The sequence below is a fragment of the Podarcis gaigeae genome (genome assembly GCF_964106915.1).
Source record: "Podarcis gaigeae genome assembly, chromosome: 8".
NCBI lineage: Eukaryota > Metazoa > Chordata > Lepidosauria > Squamata > Lacertidae > Podarcis > Podarcis gaigeae.
The window spans coordinates 21,549,259-21,569,488 of record NC_139684.1 but is presented as its reverse complement, the minus strand read 5'-3'; the positions used below and the strand labels follow the sequence as shown (position 1 = coordinate 21,569,488).

The 20,230-nt window shown below is 43.2% G+C and overlaps 1 protein-coding gene and 1 long non-coding RNA gene across 16 annotated transcripts in view; one reads left to right on the top strand and one right to left on the bottom strand.

Moving 5' to 3' along the window:
- MORN1 (MORN repeat containing 1) overlaps window positions 1-20,230 on the top strand; it is a 240,352-nt gene that overhangs the window by 67,597 nt on the left and 152,525 nt on the right. Inside the window, exon 13 of one of the 14 annotated variants that reach the window (XM_083752624.1) lies at window positions 119-407. The exons of the other annotated variants lie outside the window; for them this stretch is intronic. Within the exon in view, the coding sequence (XP_083608750.1) occupies window positions 119-287 (169 nt within the window). The 3' untranslated portion in view covers window positions 288-407. Of the gene's footprint in view, window positions 1-118; window positions 408-20,230 lie in introns of those variants that run through there. 14 annotated transcript variants of the gene reach the window in all.
- On the bottom strand, window positions 189-9,355 carry LOC310850905. 2 transcript variants are annotated; one of them, XR_014567457.1, is made up of 4 exons: window positions 6,879-9,355; window positions 4,345-4,489; window positions 4,143-4,183; window positions 189-294 (listed from the first exon to the last, which is right to left on the bottom strand). It is a non-coding gene; the product is annotated as an uncharacterized lncRNA (long non-coding RNA). The 2 variants fall into 2 exon arrangements; XR_014567458.1 differs by lacking the exon at window positions 4,143-4,183 and having other exon boundaries at window positions 191-294.

Here is a 20,230-nt window from a genome sequence, read left to right as displayed (position 1 = left end):
GGTTTTATTTTTATTATTTTATTGTCAATTGTTCACTGCTCCAAGAACTTTTGTGGAAGGGCGGTCTGCAAATACAGTAAATAATAATTTCTCTTTCTCATATCTTCTTGCTTTCCAGCTCTTGCTTTCTCTTTTCTTTGATTGCAGGTTTGGTTGGGACTTTCTGTTTCTTTTTGTGTGTCTCAAAACAGAAGCAACTACAGCAACATGAAAATGAATTGTTTAAAGCATCTTTATTGTCCTCTTCCTCTGTGCACTTCAGGATGTGGTGTCCCTTTTATCCTTAAAATAACCCTGCAAAATAGTTAGGCAGAGAGTGAGAGAGCGCACCAAAGCATCACCTACTAAGCTTTGTGGCTTGAACCCAGGAATCTGCACTCTAAATCTAACCACTGGACCACACTCAACCCTTTGTTTTACTACTTCTTTCTGATACTGCTGCAGTAGCATTCCCTTCCGTTTTGGCTGCAGAAAATACGGTATATCAGTGCAGTTAATTACTGTCAGAAGCACAAGCAACTTCCTAAGATTATGAGAGACGTATTGCTGATAAGAACAGTTCAACAGTGGCACCAATTACTTTGCTGGGGGCTGAGGTCTTCAAGCAAAGTCTGGGCTGCTATCTCTTCAGGGTGCTCTTGCTCTGAATTTCCTGCATCAACCAAAGAGCCAGACTTTATTAGTCTTCCTCAACTTGGTGCCCTATAGATATTTTGAACTAGAATGATCATCATCCTTGACCATTGGCCATGCTGGCTGGGATTGACGGGAGCTTGGGTTCAAAATATGGAGGATATGGGGTTGGGGAATGTTTGACTAGATGTCCTAAAAGGTTCCCCCCAACTCTTTGGTTACCATCTAGTCCAGCATTCCCCAAACCCATATCCTCCATGACTCTCTGCAAGGGCCTAATGAGCTGCTTGCCATGTATGTTTGTGAAAATTTTCTATATTTTTACTACCTGGCCATCTCTCTGCAACAGTCCTTCGCCACCCAATTTAAGATCCTTTGTTTGGACGTTAAATAGAAAGCTCAGCTTTCAGATGCGAGGTGTAGCACATAGCTTTTTACACAGCCCTAGCCGCATTTGCTGAAATTTGCTGCACTGTGTGGCTGGAACATGGATCAAGTGTGTGGGAGGGGTTGAAAAATGTAGAGATGAAAAAATTGATCAAGCTTAAAGTGTGGCTTTTAACAAACAAGGGACACTTCAGATCACAGTGATTGGCAGTAGAGAAATTAACTCCTGGAGTGGGGACACACGAACATCACGTTTATGCCTGCTGTGGTAAATACCTCTATGCACCTACTGAAATTCCAAGAATCTTAAAGAAGTGATCGCAGCTTAAGAACACCATCTCCCCCCCCCCCCCAAATACCCAAATATTAGCTTGGTTGTGGCTTAAAAGGAAGCCAGTGCCACGAAAAAAATGGAAACTAAGATTTTGCAGTTTGAATTACATCTTATAGAAGCCAGCCAGCAGCATTATTTGGGACATCCCAGAGGTTTCTAATTCCCACTAACAGAGAGAGTCCTCTGCAGTATTTGAGGACCCACTGTGACCAGCTGGCTACACACTCTGATGATAAAGTTTCTCAACTTTGGAGTGACCTTGACTCCACAGTTCTTGTAGTTTCAGATTTACCCAGTGCCAGAGTTGGTGGTGTGTTGTGGGATCAGTTTCAACTTTTGCAGTTAGCTGATGTGGACAAGGTGCTGCAGGTATGCAGTCTGGGGTTCCCCCCCCCCCCCGATTTAGATTTGTAGACACTCTGGCAAGAAGCACCTTTTACCAACTGCACCTGCTACAACAGCTATGGCCGTTCCTGGGCGGAGAGAGCTTGACCACAGTAGTTCATGCTTCGGTGCCTCAAATATTAGATCACAGCAATGTGCTTTACGTGAAGCTTCCCTTCCATTTGATCCAGAAGCTGCAGTTAGTGTATAATGCTGCAGCACGACTACTGACAGGAGTGAGACCTTGTCAGCATATAGCACCTCTACTCAGAGATCTGCACTGGTTGCTGATTTGCTACTGGGCCAAGCCTAAGTTGTTAATATTAGTATATAAAGGCATCAATTGCTTGGAGCCAGTTTACTTGTGGGATTGCCTTTCTTCGTATGTGCCCACTCAACGGCTTTGATCTGTGGAACTTACACTGTTATAAGTGCCACACAATATTCATTATGCACTTGTAAGAAATGTATATTTTAGTGTGGCAGCCCCTATACTTCAGGAACTACCTGCATATTGACATCAGGCAAATGCCTCACTGTAGTCTTTCTGGCAACTGTTTATAACATTTTTGTTTAGGCAAGCCTAGCCAGGCACATAGAAATTGATGTGCTTTCATATTTTTTAGTTTACAGCTGATTTTAATTGCTTTAAAAATATTACATGTTTTTAATTGATCATTTTAAAACTTATTGTTAGCCACTTATTGTTTCAATCAAGTGGTATATAATTTTTGTTACATAAATAAGATTTTCTAGCCACGACATTATCTGTCACAGTCAGGTTATCGTGTAGGGATGCTCTAGAAATTTGTTCTTTGCAGATTTTTATAATTGCCTTGAACTGATACACACATCCCAATCTAATTTCTGAATCAGAATGCAGTTCTCCAGATTTCACCTATGACTTTTCCAATGCTGTTCTCATATTTTTTTTAAAAAATGAACCCAAAATGCATATAAAAATGTGCACTTTAGGATAAATTATATTTGAAAATGCATTCTTTGAGAGTAAATTTAAAAATGGGTACTTTGTAATAATGATAATAATAATAAAGTTCAATAATACTTAAAATACCAAATTTTGTGTGGCACTCAGCAGGGAGAACGATGGGGACAAAACTAGTACTAGCTGTTATCATTTCTGCCTTTGTCATTGGTTGTGGCTTCACCTACTGTTTGCCTCCTTGTACAGTGGTACCTCAGGTTAAGTACTTAATTCGTTCTGGGGGTCCATTCTTAACCTGAAACTGTTCTTAACCTGAAGCACCACTTTAGCTAATGGGGCCTCCTGCTGCTGCCGCGCCGCTGGAGCACGATTTCTGTTCTCATCCTGAAGCAAAGTTCTTAACCTGAGGTACTATTTCTGGATTAGCCGAGTTTGTAACCTGAAGCATATGTAACCTGAAGCATATGTAACCCGAGGTACCACTGTATTCTGTATACCAGTCTCAATGGGCATCAGCCCCCAGTGGACTACTTCAGTTCTATAGTCACATCAAGTCCACCAGTTCTCTCTAAACAGCTTGCCAAGTCTTGTCAAGTTGTTGCTGAAGGGATCAACATATTTTTTCTAATATCCTACTTCAGATCGCAAACAGGGACTCACATGACTGAATGCTCTGACATAAACAAGCAAAAAGCTTAGGCTTCAACCTTTCGCTCTGATATACTTCTTATCTAGGTGGAGGGAAGTTTTCTATGGAGAAGCATTCTGTCATGCATTGCATGGGGTTTGGACTAGATGATCCTTGTGGTCCCTTCCAACTCTACAATTCTATGATTCTATTCGTTTCCCTGTATGCAGTTTGGCAGACACTGGTACAGTAGGCGTTAACTTTGAGGCAGCTAGGCTGGAGCTGACTCCTCTAAACTTTCAAGTAACACTGTTGTACACTGCTCCTAAGCCTTTGACAGGGTTAAGAACTTAGGAAGCTGCCTTACAATGAGTCTGACCAATGGTTCTTCTAGTTTTATATATCTTAAAGGTAATGTAAGTTGAGTGGTGAACGTGCACAACAGCCAGAATAGGGAATTGGGCACACTTTCCAGCCAATATGCATACTCTCCAACAGGCCTTGGGGAATGTGCACATCTCAATGGCACTTTGGAGGAAAGTGCATGACTCCCTTTTCATGAACAGATTATCTGCATATTCTCCATGAAGCCTGGTAAATGTGCACAGGGGGCAGCTGCTATGCATATTAACTGTTCAACTTACATTGCGCCTAAGATATACAGTGACAAGCAGCAGCTCTGCGGGTTTTCAGATGGATGCCGAGATTGAACGTGGGACTTTGTTCATGCAAAAGTAGATCCTTTACGACTGATCTATGGTCCTTCCGAAAGGGTTAAAACTGTGCCATTTTCTTGTGCTGAAAGAAATCCCCTCCCCCATACATCTTACCTCCAGAATAGACCCAAAATATGAAGAATCATCTCACAGTTCTACAGAAACATAAGCAAATATTAGGAGTAATTGCAGTTTTTTGATTCAGAGCAGGACAACAGCAGAACGATTAGTCATTACAGTTCACTTCACAAGAATGAATGGCTGATGCAGCTACAATTATATTCCCTGCTCAGTGTGCGCACAAAAGGAAACTCACCAGGAAGATCTAATTAGTATCTCTTTAGCAGACACTACTTCTGTAGTAGCAGAAGTGAATGAAGAAGCCTCATTTTGGAGCAGGTGTCCAACTGGCTTTCCCTCTGTCTGTAAGGTGTACACAGGTACTTGGAGCTCTTGGTTTGCTTAATTAGGGAGACAAAGTAGTAATTTCCCTGATTTGTTTTACAGCAGTCTTACATCTGAAGGATCTCTGCTATTTATCACATCTAGCACTTTTTCTCTCTGTAAGGTTACCTGCATTCATCATCTCAACAGCCCCATTAAGAAGATAATCATCATTTCCATTTGAGGAAAGATGGGCCATTATGCTGCACAGCATCCATGGGCACCCACCTCAGTGAGAATTGCACTGTCGGTTTCTTTAGCTTTCAGACAGTTGGAGGAGTACTATAGGCTGCATTTTCACAGATTGATGATATGTATTGATTTCACTTGCAGCAGGGGATGGGGAACCTTCTACAGCTACTGGTGGGCAGGACCCTAATGGCAAAGTGGGTGGAGCAGCGAATGCAAATTTTACCATCATACAGAAGGCTAGTTTCTATACACAATCACACACCCCTTTCTATCCTCCACCCAGGCAAACAAGAAGCAGTATCAGACTTCAAGGACACTTTTCAGCCAGACTAAAATAGGGAGGGTGCAAAGCAGAGTCAATGAGGGGTGTAGCCTGGGAACATTCTAAGGACCAGATAGAGAGGCCTGGAGGGCCGCATATGCTCCCCCCTCCAGGCATTCCCTCAGAGCACCCACTAGAACTCTAGATTAACCCTATACTTGCCAAATATGCTGACAGTTAAAATGAAAATAAAGAGTATTCCTATTTTATATACAATCAGTCCAGGACAGTAAAATCCAATTCCTTTGGGACTGACATGGGGGTACCTCTTTGACGTGCTGTACCCTAAGAATGTCTTGGACTGAACATGGCTGAATGCCATCTTGTAGTAGACCATACTATTCTGGATGTATGAGTGTATGATTTGTGGGATCCCAAAGCTTATTTTGGGGTGCATATTCCTAGGTCTTTATTTGCTATCATCAGATGTCTTCACACATTCCTGAGTATTGCACAAGAACAAAAAAAAATCGACTGGAGAAAAGAATTGCATACCTTGAAAGGTATGGTAATATGATACAGGGTATTCAGAAGCTTACTTTGGAGTTTGGGGACATATAAACCTTAGTTCTTTAAAAAATGTTTTGATTGAGCTGAATTTTGAACTTTTGTGCAAATAAGGAACTATTAATCAACTTCAGTATTGTGTGAAATTTACACTTCTAGACCCCCACAAAAGGAACAGCAACATTTTATGTGTAGTACTCTCCTGAGTTCTTTACAGTATGGCTGTGGAATGTCTTCTAGAGAGGTGTTTGGAAACAGAAAAAGAAAAAAAAGGGGGGGAGACACCACCAGTATCCTAAGAAGCAGAGCTGCCAAAATACTTCAGTTTTGCATAAACTGTTGTCCTTCTTCCCAATATTATAAATGAACCATGAGGTTTCAGGCAAAATGTAGGGCTGCAAATGTGCTTAGTTGAGATAATACTCAACAGGAGGAGGAGGCACAGAGAAGGAACATAGTGGAGAGAGTGAAAGAATCCATCAGCCCTAGACAGTAATAGAGGGGAAGGAATCAGGTTGCAATGGAATGTGATTGGGAAGATAAAAATCATTGGAAGAGCTGTCACCTACTTAAAAAACCTACATGTAGATTAGCTAGGCAATGCAATGTGGCAATGGAAGCATCTGTCACCATAGAAAATGGATCAGGAATACAAAATACTTTTTTAAAAAGCACACCCACATTTGGAGAGATAAATGAGGAGTCAATAAATAAATGAGAAGGGGAGAAATGTAAATAATAGCATAAGTGCTATCTAAAAATCAAAAGAAGGAATGTAGAATATCAGGAAGTTTAGACAGGCTCCAGCCAACCTTCTTTCTATCAATATTTCTTTTTCTTCCCTCTGACGTGCTTCAGGGCACATCAAGATTGCATAGGCTTGTGTGCTTCCAGTCTTCAGGTCAAAGAGCATTTTTAAGCATCCACCCTTACAGACTACCATTTAGAAACATCATTTTCTCTTGCTTGAAGTCCCTGATCATTCAGAGGTATGTCAGCTGACTACCTTTGATTTCCCAAACCTGCCAACTCATCAGCATCTCATTTCTAACAATTGCAAAATGAAAAGTTAGGCTACTGTAGACTGCTGGCTTTGGGGCCATCTGCAGCCATAGCTGAATCCTGATCTGGAGGCTGCATTCCTTGGAAATAAAATTCTATTGATTAGACAGTGGGTGAAGATCAGGCTCCACACCTGGCCAACCCAGAGGCTTCATTGTGCCTGCCAGTCACAGCAGCTGATGCTGCGTAAGAACATAAGAAGAACCATGCTGGATCAGGCCAAAGGCCCATCTAGTTCAGCATCCCAATCTATCATTGGCCAACCAGCAGCCCCAGTGGGAATACCAACAAGCCAGACATGAATGCAGCAGCACTCTCCTTACTTGTGATTCTCTATCCAGCGGTATTCAGAGACCTCCAACAATGCAGGAAGAACATAGCCATTGTTGCCAGCAGCCATTAATGGCCTCACCTTCCATGAATTTGCACAGTCCTCTTAAAGCTGTCCAAGTTGGTAGCCATCACTACTTAGCCAATTCCACTGCTTAACCATGTGCTTTGTGAAGAAGTAATTTGGTGTGTCCTGAATCTTCCCACATTCATTGTTGTTGGATGCTCCTGGGTTTTTTGTATTATGAGAGGGAGAAAAACATTTCCCCGTCCACTTTCTCCACACCATGTATGATGTTTTACATTTTGGCATGTCCCCTCTTACTTGCCTTTTCTCTAAACTAAAAAAGAAGAAGCCCCTAATGAGTATACCCTCATCTAAAAGGCTGTGGGCTTAGGAGGTGAGGGGACTGGGAGTTGCTATCCCTCTCCATTACATTTGTGTCTGAAAGACTACACCCTCGGTATGTTCATTTGGTTCTCATTACTTTCCAGCTAAAGGTGGAGTAAGCAGCCTAATCCTGTCACATTTCAGTTTTGCTGGAGTTCAGTCACAGGTCTGCCTTGTCCCGTTTTCTGCAGACTTTTCTTGATTGTTTGTGGTTAAGAAAGCACTCACAAAAATGCATTTAGATTTTACACATTTTGTACCGTCTCCATAAAATACACATTTAGGAGGGTGGTCAACTAAGTTCTACTCAGAGTAGACCTATTGAAATAATAGACTTAAGCTAGTCATGTCCATTCATATTAATGGGTCTACTTTGAGTAGGATTAACATTGAATACATCCCTTTGGGTGTATTTTTTTATGGGAAAGGTTTTTAAAATTATTATTATTATTATTTATGTGATAAAGTGTGAGGCTTCCAAGAAGAACAAAGAAAACCAAACCAGAGTCAATTACAACTTAATTCATATAAACATTCAGTATGCGTACAATTACTACTCCCAGCTCAATATATATATTGAGATATATATAAAAAGGTATATTTATACATTTTTCATCAAAACTTTGTGAGCCCATAACATATGTTGAGAAATAATCCTTTTTTTTCTACAGTGTTCTATAAAAACACACCATCTTGCCCAAAAACTGTCCTGCCTTTGACTTTGTTCTCTAGATGTAATAAAGTATGTTGACTTTGCCATCAAAGCGTAATCTCATATTTTGCCATTTTGCCATACTTTTAAGGGTGTTGTTACCACCTATTAAAGTCCAACTTTTTTTTATTTGCCGTAAACAGCACCCCAAATTCCAGTGGAGTTGGGGTTTGCCTTTCAATCCACAAGAAAGTTATTCTGACTGGTTCAGTCCCATGTGAAAAGCAAACTAAACCCATTCTTCTTCCAGCCCTAATTCCAGCCTCGTGCCTCAAAAGAGAAGGGAGAGCAGCTTGCTCACAAGGGGAGAGAATGAGAGCTGCCATTTCTCTCCAGGGTACCTGCTCTGGCTTTGTGAAGGCAAAAAAAAAAAAAAACCACAGGCAAGAGCAACATCACAGGGCTGAGATTAAAAAAAAAAAAAGGCGGGAAAACTGAGACCTCATGGAGCCATTTTAGGGTTTGACTAACAATTCCTTCGCTGCTCTCTTGGTATCCGTGGATTCTAGTTGCTGTAGGGTCATTGTTGTTGTTAATTAGGTAATTAATTACCTAATTTACATACCACTTATTTGCCAGATGGTGGCTGCTGGAAAAGCAATGGACTAGTGGCTGTGAAACTGTGGTCGAAGAAGGCCGCAGCCCCTCATGGCATTCAAAATGGTGTCTGCTTGTGGTGAAGGGCTGCAGAGTGCCATGAACTGTGGCCTAACCATGCCAAGGATGGGCTTCTGCAGCTGAGAAGCTGCTATATCCCTCTCTGGGGGCAAGGAAAAGGAGGTGAGGAGAGATGTGGAGCTGTCTGGTGTCCCACTCCAAGCATGGGAAAGGGGGAAAGCTATGCACAGGATGCTGCGCCAGAAGAGAGGAAAGACTTGACTCCTCAGGGATGCTGTTTTTGCTTGGGATTCAGCTCACCGCCAAACCATGGCTCCAAGTCCCTGACTAAAATGGCACCCCTCTCTCCACAAACAAACAAGCACCTGAAGCAAAATTTGAATTCTTTTGCAGTAGCTCCGGATGCCAGAACCCAGCTGACTGTTAAATCATTGGGGGCCGGTCTGGGAGCTGAGAGGAAATGTCGCCACTAGGTGTTGTTCTTGCAATATGATGCATTTCCCAGAAGTAAAGACTGTCATAGGAACGTGGGAAGCTGCCTGATACTTAATCAGACAGTTGGTCCATCTTGCTCAGTCCTGCCTACACTGGCTGGCAGCATCTTTCCAGGATTTCAGACAGGGAATCTTTCCTAGCCCTGCCTGGAGGCGCCAGGAACTGAACCCAGCGTCTCCTGCAAGCAAAGTACTTGCTCTACCACGGAGCATGTGTGAGAACATCCCACTCCAGAACCCCTAAGAAGCAAAATTTATGGTAAGTTTACATTTTCCTGTTCCCTTGTGCGTCTGAAGATGGCACTGTGACCTTTGCACACACTGGGTTCAAGCCTGAGAGTAGCTGTGGGGAACCTTTTTGGCCCTCTAAATGTTGCTGAACTACAGCTCCCATCAGCCCCAGCAAGCATGGCCAATTTATATTATTATTTATTAAATTGGTATGCTGCTCTTCATCCAAAGATCAGTGGGCAGATTACAACATAAAAACCCTATCTATCTATCTATCTATCATCTATCTATCTATCTATCTATCTATCTATCTATCTATCTATCTATCAACATAACTGCAAAGTGATGATAGTCATTCTGTGTTGTTTGTTTCCAGCACTCAGTATTCTGACATTTCCACTGAGCTATCGCAGTTGATAGATCTGTATCCCACAATGTTTGCCAAATTCCCAGCTCAGCCTTCTAAGTGCCCATCGTAAGTGTGGAGTTGACGCCAGAGTCTAATTTGATTGTGAGTTTAATTCATTTTGAACTGGCAGCTTGAATGAGAAACCTCTATAATCAATGCTAGTTCAATGTCTGGACCAAAGTTTAAGGCACGGAGGTCGCCTTGTGCACTTGTAGCTGTCTCTTGCATTGATCTTCCTTTATAACCTACAGTAAGCATGCCGTTTGGCTCATTTATTAACCACACCTACATATCAATCTTCGCCTGCGATGGCAGTTCTTCCGTTATCATCTGGTAGATTTCAGACAATGGAAGTGATTGAAACAGGAACTCCCACATTCCTAGGAAGATTAAGAGTGACACATCACCCTGTAATTTTTGGAGTTGTGCAATGGTTGTTCATTTGCATCAGAAGGGTAGGTGTGGATTGTGTTGCATTGTTCCATGTTATATATATATATTTAAAAAGAGAAGAAAAATAACTTCTGAAATATCTTCTTTGACTCATAGATATTACATATTCCTAATAAGTTATGGTGGCATAATTTTAGAAGCAATAAGTTCTTTTCTCCAAACTAAAATGGAATGTCATTGCTATCTGCAAGGTTAAAGTTATGATGCCTTGTTGACTGTAGCTGCTGTACAGGAAGGGCCATAGAGCATCTGCTTTGCATTCAGAAAGTACCAGGTTCAATTCTGGACATCTCCAGATAGAACTGAGAGAATCCAGTACTTGAAACTGGAGAGTTGCTGCCAGTCAGTGTCAGCAATATTGGGCTAGGTGGGTGCAGATTAAGGCAGCTTCCTATGTTCGGAAAAGTTACTAGCCCCTGTGTTAATCTATTTTGGCCTTGTATTAGCAAAACTGATTTTCTTTTTAAAGTCTGTGGCTGTTGTTCAGAAGCTCACATGTGCCAGATCCACGTGCTTTATCCAATGTGCTTTATTCTCCCTTTTAGTCTCTTTTTCCCCAGCCTCCAAGTGAAATCCCTCCCCTCCCCATACATATTGACATAAGCCACTCTATATACCAGGGGTAGCCAACATGGTACATTCCAGATGTTGTGAACTACAACTCCCATCATTTCTGACCCTAGGCCACGCTGGCTGGGGCTAATGGCAGTTGGAGTTCAGCAACATCAGGAGAGTCCACATTGTCCTATAAAATGGTATTATGGTATGAATCCACATTTCAGGGTTTCCGTGCTTTTCAGATCTGAGCTTCCAATTAAAATATTGTAAAGTAAGTTCAACACGTCCGCAAACCATAACTCTGGTATCTACAGTCACAATCAATAAGAGTGTTGGCAGCTGGCTTTCTGTCAGGGTAGGCAATCATGACCCCAAGCCTCTTAGGGTTTTCCATGTTCAGGAAATCAAATGTACAGAGAGAGAGAGAGAGAGAGAGAGAGAGAGAGAGAGAGAGAGAGAGAGAGAAGCAGAGAGCCTGCAAGCATAGCTGCATGCTCAAGCAGGAACGAGGTTTTATTGACAGAGTGACATTCCCAGTGAATTGAGATGTAAAATGCAGTTCCAAATGGACCATATTTATATCCTGGCACAAAGCCATTGCTCGATTGGTGTTACAATTTTGTTCTATGCAGCATGAGATACGGCCTCATGGAAGTCTGTTTCTGGTTGAACAGATGCACATGCCTTCTCCTTAAGACAGCCTTCTGAGCCTGATGCCCTCCAGATGTTGCTGGAATCCAGGTCTCATCAGACCCAGACAGCAGGACCAATGGTCAGGGATAACAGGAGTTGTAGTTCTGGAGGGCACCAGGTTGAGGATGATAACAGTATTTCCTGCAGGGAATAACTCACCTATGGGCCCCATGCTGCAAAGAATCATGGTTAAATGAAGGTGGGTTGTAGTTGTTTGCATGTTCAGTGTGACATTACATTACCTGGAAAGTTCCATTTCTGAAAAGCACTCAGCTGTTTTGGTAACAGGCCAATGAGGTCCATTTTGGTGACGCTTATGCCAAACCTTTTACAATTATACAACTTCAAACTTTTTGAGTCCATGGCTCAAAATGCGCATGGGACATGACTTAGCTGATGATCTAGATAAGCCCTGCAATGTCCCAATGGGATATATGGAAGAAAGCAGCCTCTTAAGAATGCAGGGGCCAATCCATGTAGTCATGACTAAGTTTCTTTTGGCATGGCAACGGCATTTTCCTAGGCTGCACACACCATTTGAAAAGCATGCATGTTTAAGACACGAGTCACAGCCGAATGGAAAATTGGCACGTGCAGTCCCCAAGACATACCTTTTTTTGCCCCCTCCTTTGAAATATATTTTAGAAAAGAAAAAAGATTGCCATCCTTATTTTCATATATTGTTTTAAGTAAATTGAACTCAGCTGTGGCAGCTGAGGGCATTTGTTGTTTTTCCATAGCAAAGATTGCTAAGCATCAGAGCAAAATGTGGAGCCAATAAAAGAAAAAGTCATCTCAGTGAGTTTCATGCTGCCATCTTACTTTACTTTTAAAAATGTGATCGCCCCCTGCCCCACTCTTTCACACACACAGAGCTAAGCCATCTGATTCAGGCGGAGAAATGCTTTGTGCCTATGGAATTTCTGTAATGTGGTCAAAAACATAGCAAGTTCCCAAATTATTTTATTCTGGCAGCTGCTGCCTCTGATGAAAGTTGATTTAGTGAGCATAGGGTGGGAAGGGGAAAGCCTTGCAGGGCCAGTGTGGTATAGTGCAGACTTTTCCAACCTTGGATCCTATGGCTTTTTTGAACTGCAGCTCTCATCAGCCCCAGCCAGCACACTCTGAAACAACCCCAGGGCCCTAGGTTGGGAAAGGCTGGTGTTGCAGATAAGTTGTCAGGCAAAAACAGTGAGGCCTGTGCTCCTCTATTCACCACTCAGCCACAAAGCTGTGTTATGTTGGGCCAGTTGCTGTCTCTTAGCCTAACCTACCTCACTGGGTTGTTGTGAGGATAAAATGCAATAATCTCTTTTGCCTTGAGCTTCTTGAAGGAAGGGGAGGATACAGTTGAGATAAATATCTCTGTGAGTTTTGGAAATGGAAGTGGGATGAAAGGAGGCAGGTGTTGGAGTCTTGGGCTTGAACAGCTGCAGCTTAGCATAGCTGGGACTATGTGTGCTCGGGCTTCAGCACTGCCTGACTTCCAGCACAGAAGGGAAAGGCTGTAGCTCATTGGCAGAGCATCCATTTTGCGTACAAGTTCCCATGTTCACTCTCCGGCATCTCCAGGTAGGCATGGGAGACGCTCTTGCCTGAAGCCCTGGAGAGTTGCTGCCAATCAGTGTGTACAAAAGGGTGATAAAAGGACCAATGTTCTGACTCCATATAAGGCAGCTTCCCGTGTTCCTAAAGGATTGCACAATCAGTATCTGTGTGGACCTGCAACACAAGTTAGCATTTTGCAGCACTTGCTGAGGCCCACATCACAGCAGGGCCCCCAATGTTGACCTCAGAGCATCCCTGATCCTGCCTCTGCTTGCCTGAAGAGCCACTGCCAGTCAGTGTAGGCAACACTGAGCTAGATGGATCAATAGCCTGACTTCATATTAGGCAGGCTCCTGTGTTCCTTGGTCTGGCCCCGCCCCAAAGATTTTGGGTACAGCTGTCCACAATCCCAGCCCATCTCTTAACAGCGACAGAGGAAATATTGTCTCTTCAACATGCTTATTCTCAGCAGCCTTTAATTACCTGTTTTGTCTTGGGGAAAATGCTGCCACTTGCAGAACCCAGTCGAGCACCAAAGCCTAATCCAATCAGCTTGATGATGTATGCAAAAAAGGGGAAAAAATCCCTGGAAAATGACCTTGTGCATAATTACTCATTTGACGACTGTTAGCGAATGACACAAACGGAATCCGACACACATTGTAAGGCATTAATGAGTGCTTTCCTCCTCTTTCTCCCCCTCTCCCATGCTCTTCTTGCACGGAAAAAAAATGTTTTAATTAAGACTTCCTTGATTAGTCATTTAATCAGTCATTAGGCCAATACAGATGGAGTCAATTATTTTTTTAACACTTGAATAGATACTTGATGCTACTGCAAAACGATGCACACATTTATTTATTTTATTTTATGTTGGATCCTCAGCAATTGCGTTGCAGTAGATGGGACAGTAACAATATCTGTTCTGGAAAGCTGAGCTCCAATCTACTGTTGTTATCAGTGATGTGGTTGCAAGTCACCCAAACACGACTTCACTTCCAAACCCAGGAGTGGTGGTGGTGGTGTTGGTAGTAGTAGTAGTAGTAGAATAAGGGCTGGAGTCAGGCATAGGTCAGCAACAAAAACAATAAATCACTAGAGGCTAGTGCAGTTAAATCTTTTTTCACGGAAACACACCAAAGCTCAGGCCTAGTGGTCTCAGCAACTCTTTCTAGGAGTTGCCCCACTGAAGCAGTTGTGGGGAGAGCATTCTACAAACAGGGAACTGCCACTGTGAAGGCCCTGTCATGGGTCAACACCAACCAGGCAGACCACAGTGGTGGCACCACCAAGACTCACCTGCTGATAGTAAGGTCCAATAAAGGGCTCTTTTCAATACTTGGGTCCCAAGCCATTTAGGTATGTTAGTACTTATACATTGAATTAGGCCTGGTAGCTCACTGGCAGCAGCGTAGCACTTTCAGGACCAATGACTCACAGTCCTATCAAGCTGCCCTGCTAACCAGCCTAGCAGCCACTTTAGATACACCAGGTTCAGACGCCAGGCCATCTCCAAGGGCAGCTCCACATACAGTGCATTACAGTAGTCCAGAAAAATGACTCATTGCCAATCATCCTCTATCATAGAATGTTTGGATTGGAAATAACCTTAGAGATAATCTAGCCCAATCACTTACTCAGTATGGGATACAAATACAGCATCCCTGATTGATGGCCATCCAGCTGCTGCTTAAATACCTCCAGCGAAGGAGAGCTCACCACTCCTCAAGGCAATCTGTTCCACTGTCATGCAACTCTAGCTGAAATATGCTTCCCTGCAGTTTCCATCCATTTTTTCCACCTAGTTCTGCCCTCTGGAGCAACAAACAACAAGTCTTCCCCATCCTTCTGCATGGCAACCCTTCAGATACTGTTAATCTGCAAGATATAGAGACTAAGAGGACCACTCTACTTAAACATTGGTTCACTTCAGCCGTAGTATTTTGTTCAGAACTGTGGAGTGTCTTCTGGCATATGTAAAGGCTAACAGGTTCATGGCTGATGCTATCATGAGTCTTTCTGAGGCAGCCATCTCAAACGGCACTCTGGGAGGGGTGGCAGATTTCGATCTGGGTTCCCCACCTGCCTCCCTGCCTTCTCCCTGCTTACTTGCAGTGGTGACAGTCCCTCTGGGGGCAGGGGCCAGTTTCTTCATCCCTTTTTATCCTCCATTCATCAAGCACTCACCTTATCCCCAAGGCCCTTGGAGTGCCTTCCAACCCTACAGTTCTATGATTCTATGATTATATGCCTCTTCCATTCTGCCAGCCTCACCCTCTCTCCTTTGCACCACGGCTTACTAGCTGGAGACTGAAGCCACTCACTTACAAAGCTGAGAGCAGCGCGGGACTTGAGCAGGACTCTAAGTTAGTGGTTTGATGGAGGTACAGAAAGGAAGGGAAAGGAAGGTACCATGAAATGAGGAAGAGAAATGCTGTTGTGTGCAGTGTGCAAGGTTTCTGCTTCTAATCTATTTTAACAGGGTGCCAGAAGAGCAAATTGTAAAGTACTTTGTACACACAGGGAAAAAAGCTACTAAGAGAAATGTTAGTGGACAGTACCAGATGCCACAGAGGAAGTGTACAAAAAAGTAGCCAATAATTCATCTCCCCATTTGCTCACCCATGAGCGGCACTTGTTGTTTGCAGATGCCCATCTGCTGTGTTCTTGTTTCTGAACAAAAATACAAAAAAAAGTTGCATTTTTAGTTGTCTGTTGATTCTGGATTCTTATCCCTCCCCTCTTTTTTCCATCTTTCTGGGCATATGTGGCATTTAAAAAAGAATTCAGAAACAAAATTGTAGATTGATCCCCACATCTTTTTCATACACACATCTCCTCACTAGTGGTTTTTCCAGCAGTTTTAAATTCTTTTAAATGGAGATTCTGTTGCCTGAATCTGGTCCTTCTGCAAACAAAGCATTACCACACTAAACTATTTTACCTTATTTTGTTATTTAAGGTATTTTCATACTGCCCTTCCAACAAATATTCCCATAGTGGTTTATTTAATTCTACCCAGAGAACATTCTTCCCAAAATTTGTGCCCTCTAAATGTTTTGAACTACAGCTTCTACATGCTCCAGCCAGTCTGACTGGTGGTCAGGATTGTTAGGACCAACACACCTGAAGGGTGCCTGGGTGAGAAAGACCACCACATATTATGTGCCCTTCCACTTTTTCCTAGGTTATATACTGTAAGTGTATGTGTGAGGTACAGGTGGTCTTGCGTTTTGGCAGGGAGCTAGCCAAAATGGCATTTTCGTCTCTTCCAAACACATGATTAAGGTACTGCAGGTACCCCCCCTTAAACTTGTGCACAATCGACTCGTGTGTGGCCTCGTATATTGTGCAGTGCCTGGAAATAAATAAATAATATAATTCATACCAGGAATGCAGGGAGAGAGCTGGAGAATCGTGGCTCACAAGGAGACCCTGCCCAGATCCTGAAGTGTGAGGGCGGAGAAGAGACTGGAGGCACAACAGGGTTTGTTTAGGCTGCTCAGCCTCCCCGCCTAACAGCTGATGCGTGCGGTAGTGCACAGGAGAAGCTGCTTTTCTGCTCATCTTCCAGCCTCCAGCCATCCACAGAGCTTCAATTCCCATTGTGGATATTTTTAGTATAATATTTTTGAGATGGATTGGAGAGAAAGTGGGAGAGAGGTTATTTAAAGGGTGTTTAGAGGGTGCTTCCCACTTACACAATTTTCACTTATGTGTGCAGGGCAGGGCACACATAAGTGGGTATTTTTGACTAGGGCTGCACACAGCACCCCTCCCCTCCTTCACTGGACCTTCATCCCCCACCACAAGGTGTAGGAATAATTTCTGTCACTTTCATGGGCTCCCTCTTTCAGGTGGGTGTGATACTTACAATTTGAGAAGGTGGCCGGATGGTCTTCCCACCTTCCCACTTTTTTTTCTTACAACATTGAGCAAAATAATGCCACTATGTGATGAGCCCCTGGTGGAACTTATCTTTTTTCTCTGTGCATTGCTGCTGGGAAGCACATTACACCATCCCGTAATGACATTCCCAGGTTCAATGTGACGTTTGCCACAGTCATTCTTAAGAGATACCTAACCCAACCAACAGTTGGCTTACCTTTGTTTAACCAAGTTAATGACTGCTGTGGACCTTGAAATGCTAAGTATTACTATCACCAAAGTTGTCATTGCTGTTTTTTCCATTAGATGAAAAATAGCTTTGGTTATTAGGAAACATTTATAAGATCAGCATCTTTATGCACCCGTTCTATATAGGGACATTCTGAATGAGAGCCATTGCGCTGGGCTTAGAGCAGAGCTTTCCAAATTTTTCATGTTGGTGACACACTTTTAAACATGCATCATTTTGCGACACAGTAATTCAGTTTTGGGGACGCGGGTGGCACTGTGGGTTAAACCACAGAACCTAGGACTTGCCAATCAGAAGGTCAGCAGTTCGCATCCCCCCGACGGAGTGAGCTCCCGTTGCTCAGTCCCTGCACCTGCCAACCTAGCAGCTCGAAAGCACATCAAAGTGCAAGTAGATAAATAGGTACCACTCCAGCGGGAAGGTAAACGGCGTTTCTGTGTGCTACTCTGGTTCGCCAGAAGCGGCTTAGTCATGCTGGCTACATGACCCGGAAGCTGTAGGCCGGCTCCCTTGGCCAATAAAGTGAGATGAGCGCCGCAACCCCAGAGTCGGTCACAACTGGACCTAATGGTCAGGGGTCCCTTTACTTTTACCTAATTCAGTTTTACTAGCAAACTGGAGGTTAAACTAACCCTTTTCCAGCCCCAGTAGGAGCACGGGGAGTGTTTGCACAACACACCTATGCACTGCAGCCAACACACTAACGTGTCGTGACACACAGGTTGGAAAGTTCTGGTTTAGAGTGTTGGACTAAGACATGGGAGACTATGTTTCAAATCCCTGCTTATCCATTAAGTTCACTTGGTGGACTTTGGGCCAGACACAGTCTCTCAGCCTTGTCAACTTGCTGTGTATGCCACCTTGAACTGCTTGCAGGAAAGGTGCAATATAAATGTCATAAATACATAAATGAACATTCTCAAGTCTTGGATCTCCATGAATTCAAAAAGCCTGATGGAAAGAGAATGCAAAACTGGCCTTCATTCAGACAGGGCTTCATTGGGCTAGGAGTGAGCAGAGAGCTGTTTTGTGGCTGGATGTTGAAAAAGAAAAGCATTTAACTGTGCAGTGCTACACATGTCTTCTCAAAAGTAATTGCGTGTAGAAATCAGCCTAACAATGATGTCCTATGTGTGTTTTCTCAGAAGTAAGCCACATTAAATTCATGGTGGCTTACTCCCAGTATAGGATTTCAGCCTAAAGTTTGCAAACACACCCACACATAACCCCTGCAAATACTCATCCAAAATAATCTGCCTTTAGCAATGGAAGCTTAATGGAAGCAACTTCTGCTTTATTGCAGTGACTTTGCCCACTCTGAAGAAGTACTTTAAGGAGCTGTCCAACTTTTAAGATTTCCCTGGCCTACCACGACATCCAAGACCCTGCCATGTCATAATTTTTTTCCCGCTTGGGCGTGTCATTTTCATAGGAGTTTGAAGGAAGGAGGAATAATAGAATGTATGTGTGTGTATCTCCTGCCTTTATATACTTTTCTTAAGAAAAAAAGGTTTTAAGATTTGAAAAATGAGCCCTGTCTTGTCTGAGCAAGGAATAATAAATAAAAGCAGGTGTGAAGGGTTGGAATCGAAAACAGATGGATATGAAGGATGTGATCCGACTTCCCTACGGCTTCAGTCTTTAATCCCTGTGGCTTAGTGTGAATACTTCCCCCCTGATGCAATGCAGAAATAATAAATGGAGCAGAGCATATGGAGTGTGGGGGGGTCTCTTAATGGCTGAACAAGGGGGCAGGGATTGGGAGGAGTGGTGAACGAAGTTAACCCTTTCAGAGGCAGCTGCTCTGATTCCCTCCTCTATGCAGCCCCCTTCCTGGTGTGCCCCTGGCCATAATTATATAACACAAAAGCTGTAGAGTGAGAAAAGAGGAAGAACCTTCATGAGGAAAACAGGCATTGGAAGCAACAGAAGCACTGTAATACTTCACTTCCTTATTGTTTATATTACATGGACTGAACACTAGTGCACAAGCATGAAGGTTCTCCTACCTTGATCTTGAGAGCCAGTGTGGTGTAGTTGTTAGACTAGAATCAGTGAGACCCAGATTCAAATCCCCTACTCAGTCACAAAGCTCAAGTGGGAGACTTTAGGCTAGTCGCCATCTTTCAGACTAGCCACCTTTATAGCACTGTCGGGAGGATAAAATGTATTGGTCTCTACAGCCACAGCAGGTGCTGTGGTTTGACTTCATCGCTGAAGGTACACTCTTCCATTATGTCCTTTATGTCCCAAGAAAGACAGATGCCACCCAGCCTTGCATCTTCCTTTTGAAGGAAGTGGCTGGAGTCCTGGGACAGGGCAGAGAAACAGGCACTTCTGAGAATGGGGTGGGCCTGTGAAGTTTGCTTGTCCTATCTTCTCCATCTCCATAGAGACTGAGATAGAGTAGGCACCAGCTCAGCATCTGACTTATTCTCAATCGCCTCCCCAGAAAGAGAAAATTATTTACTGTCAGGAGTAGGTGCCAGAAGCATCTCCAGAGTAAGAGGTGTCTGACTAGAGGGATCCATGGGGGCAGAACATCTGTCAACCCATTTGATTCCTCCCCTGGATTTCCTTACTCTATAGATCACCAGTCCTTGCCTCATGGATTAAATGAGGAGGGGGAGAACATACACACCACTGTGAACTCCTTGGAGAAAAAGGTGGGATATAAATGCAATAAAATAAAAAGAAAGAAAATAAAAAATTGAACCCACAACTTCCAACACATTTGGCATTCTCACCCTAGAGTCGGACACGACTGGCCCGTACGGGCAGGGGTACATTTACCTTTTTAATCACTACATTCTTATCTAACACCCTTGGGTCCACAATGATTTCACTAATGGGAAAAGGAATATATATATATGGTAAGGTGTTGGCCAAATGTATGAAATGAAAGCAGTTTCATTTCTTGAAAGCTCCCCCTCCCCCCAGCAGTTAGAGAGAGAGAGAGAGAGAGAGAGAGAGAGAGAGAGAGAGAGAGGTGTAATGTCATAAAGTCCTACATTAATCCAGAGTTTAAATATGATTTAGGCAACTAATATTCTTGCTTCCATCTTCCGTGCCTTGAAGGGACCACTCCTTTGCAAATGCA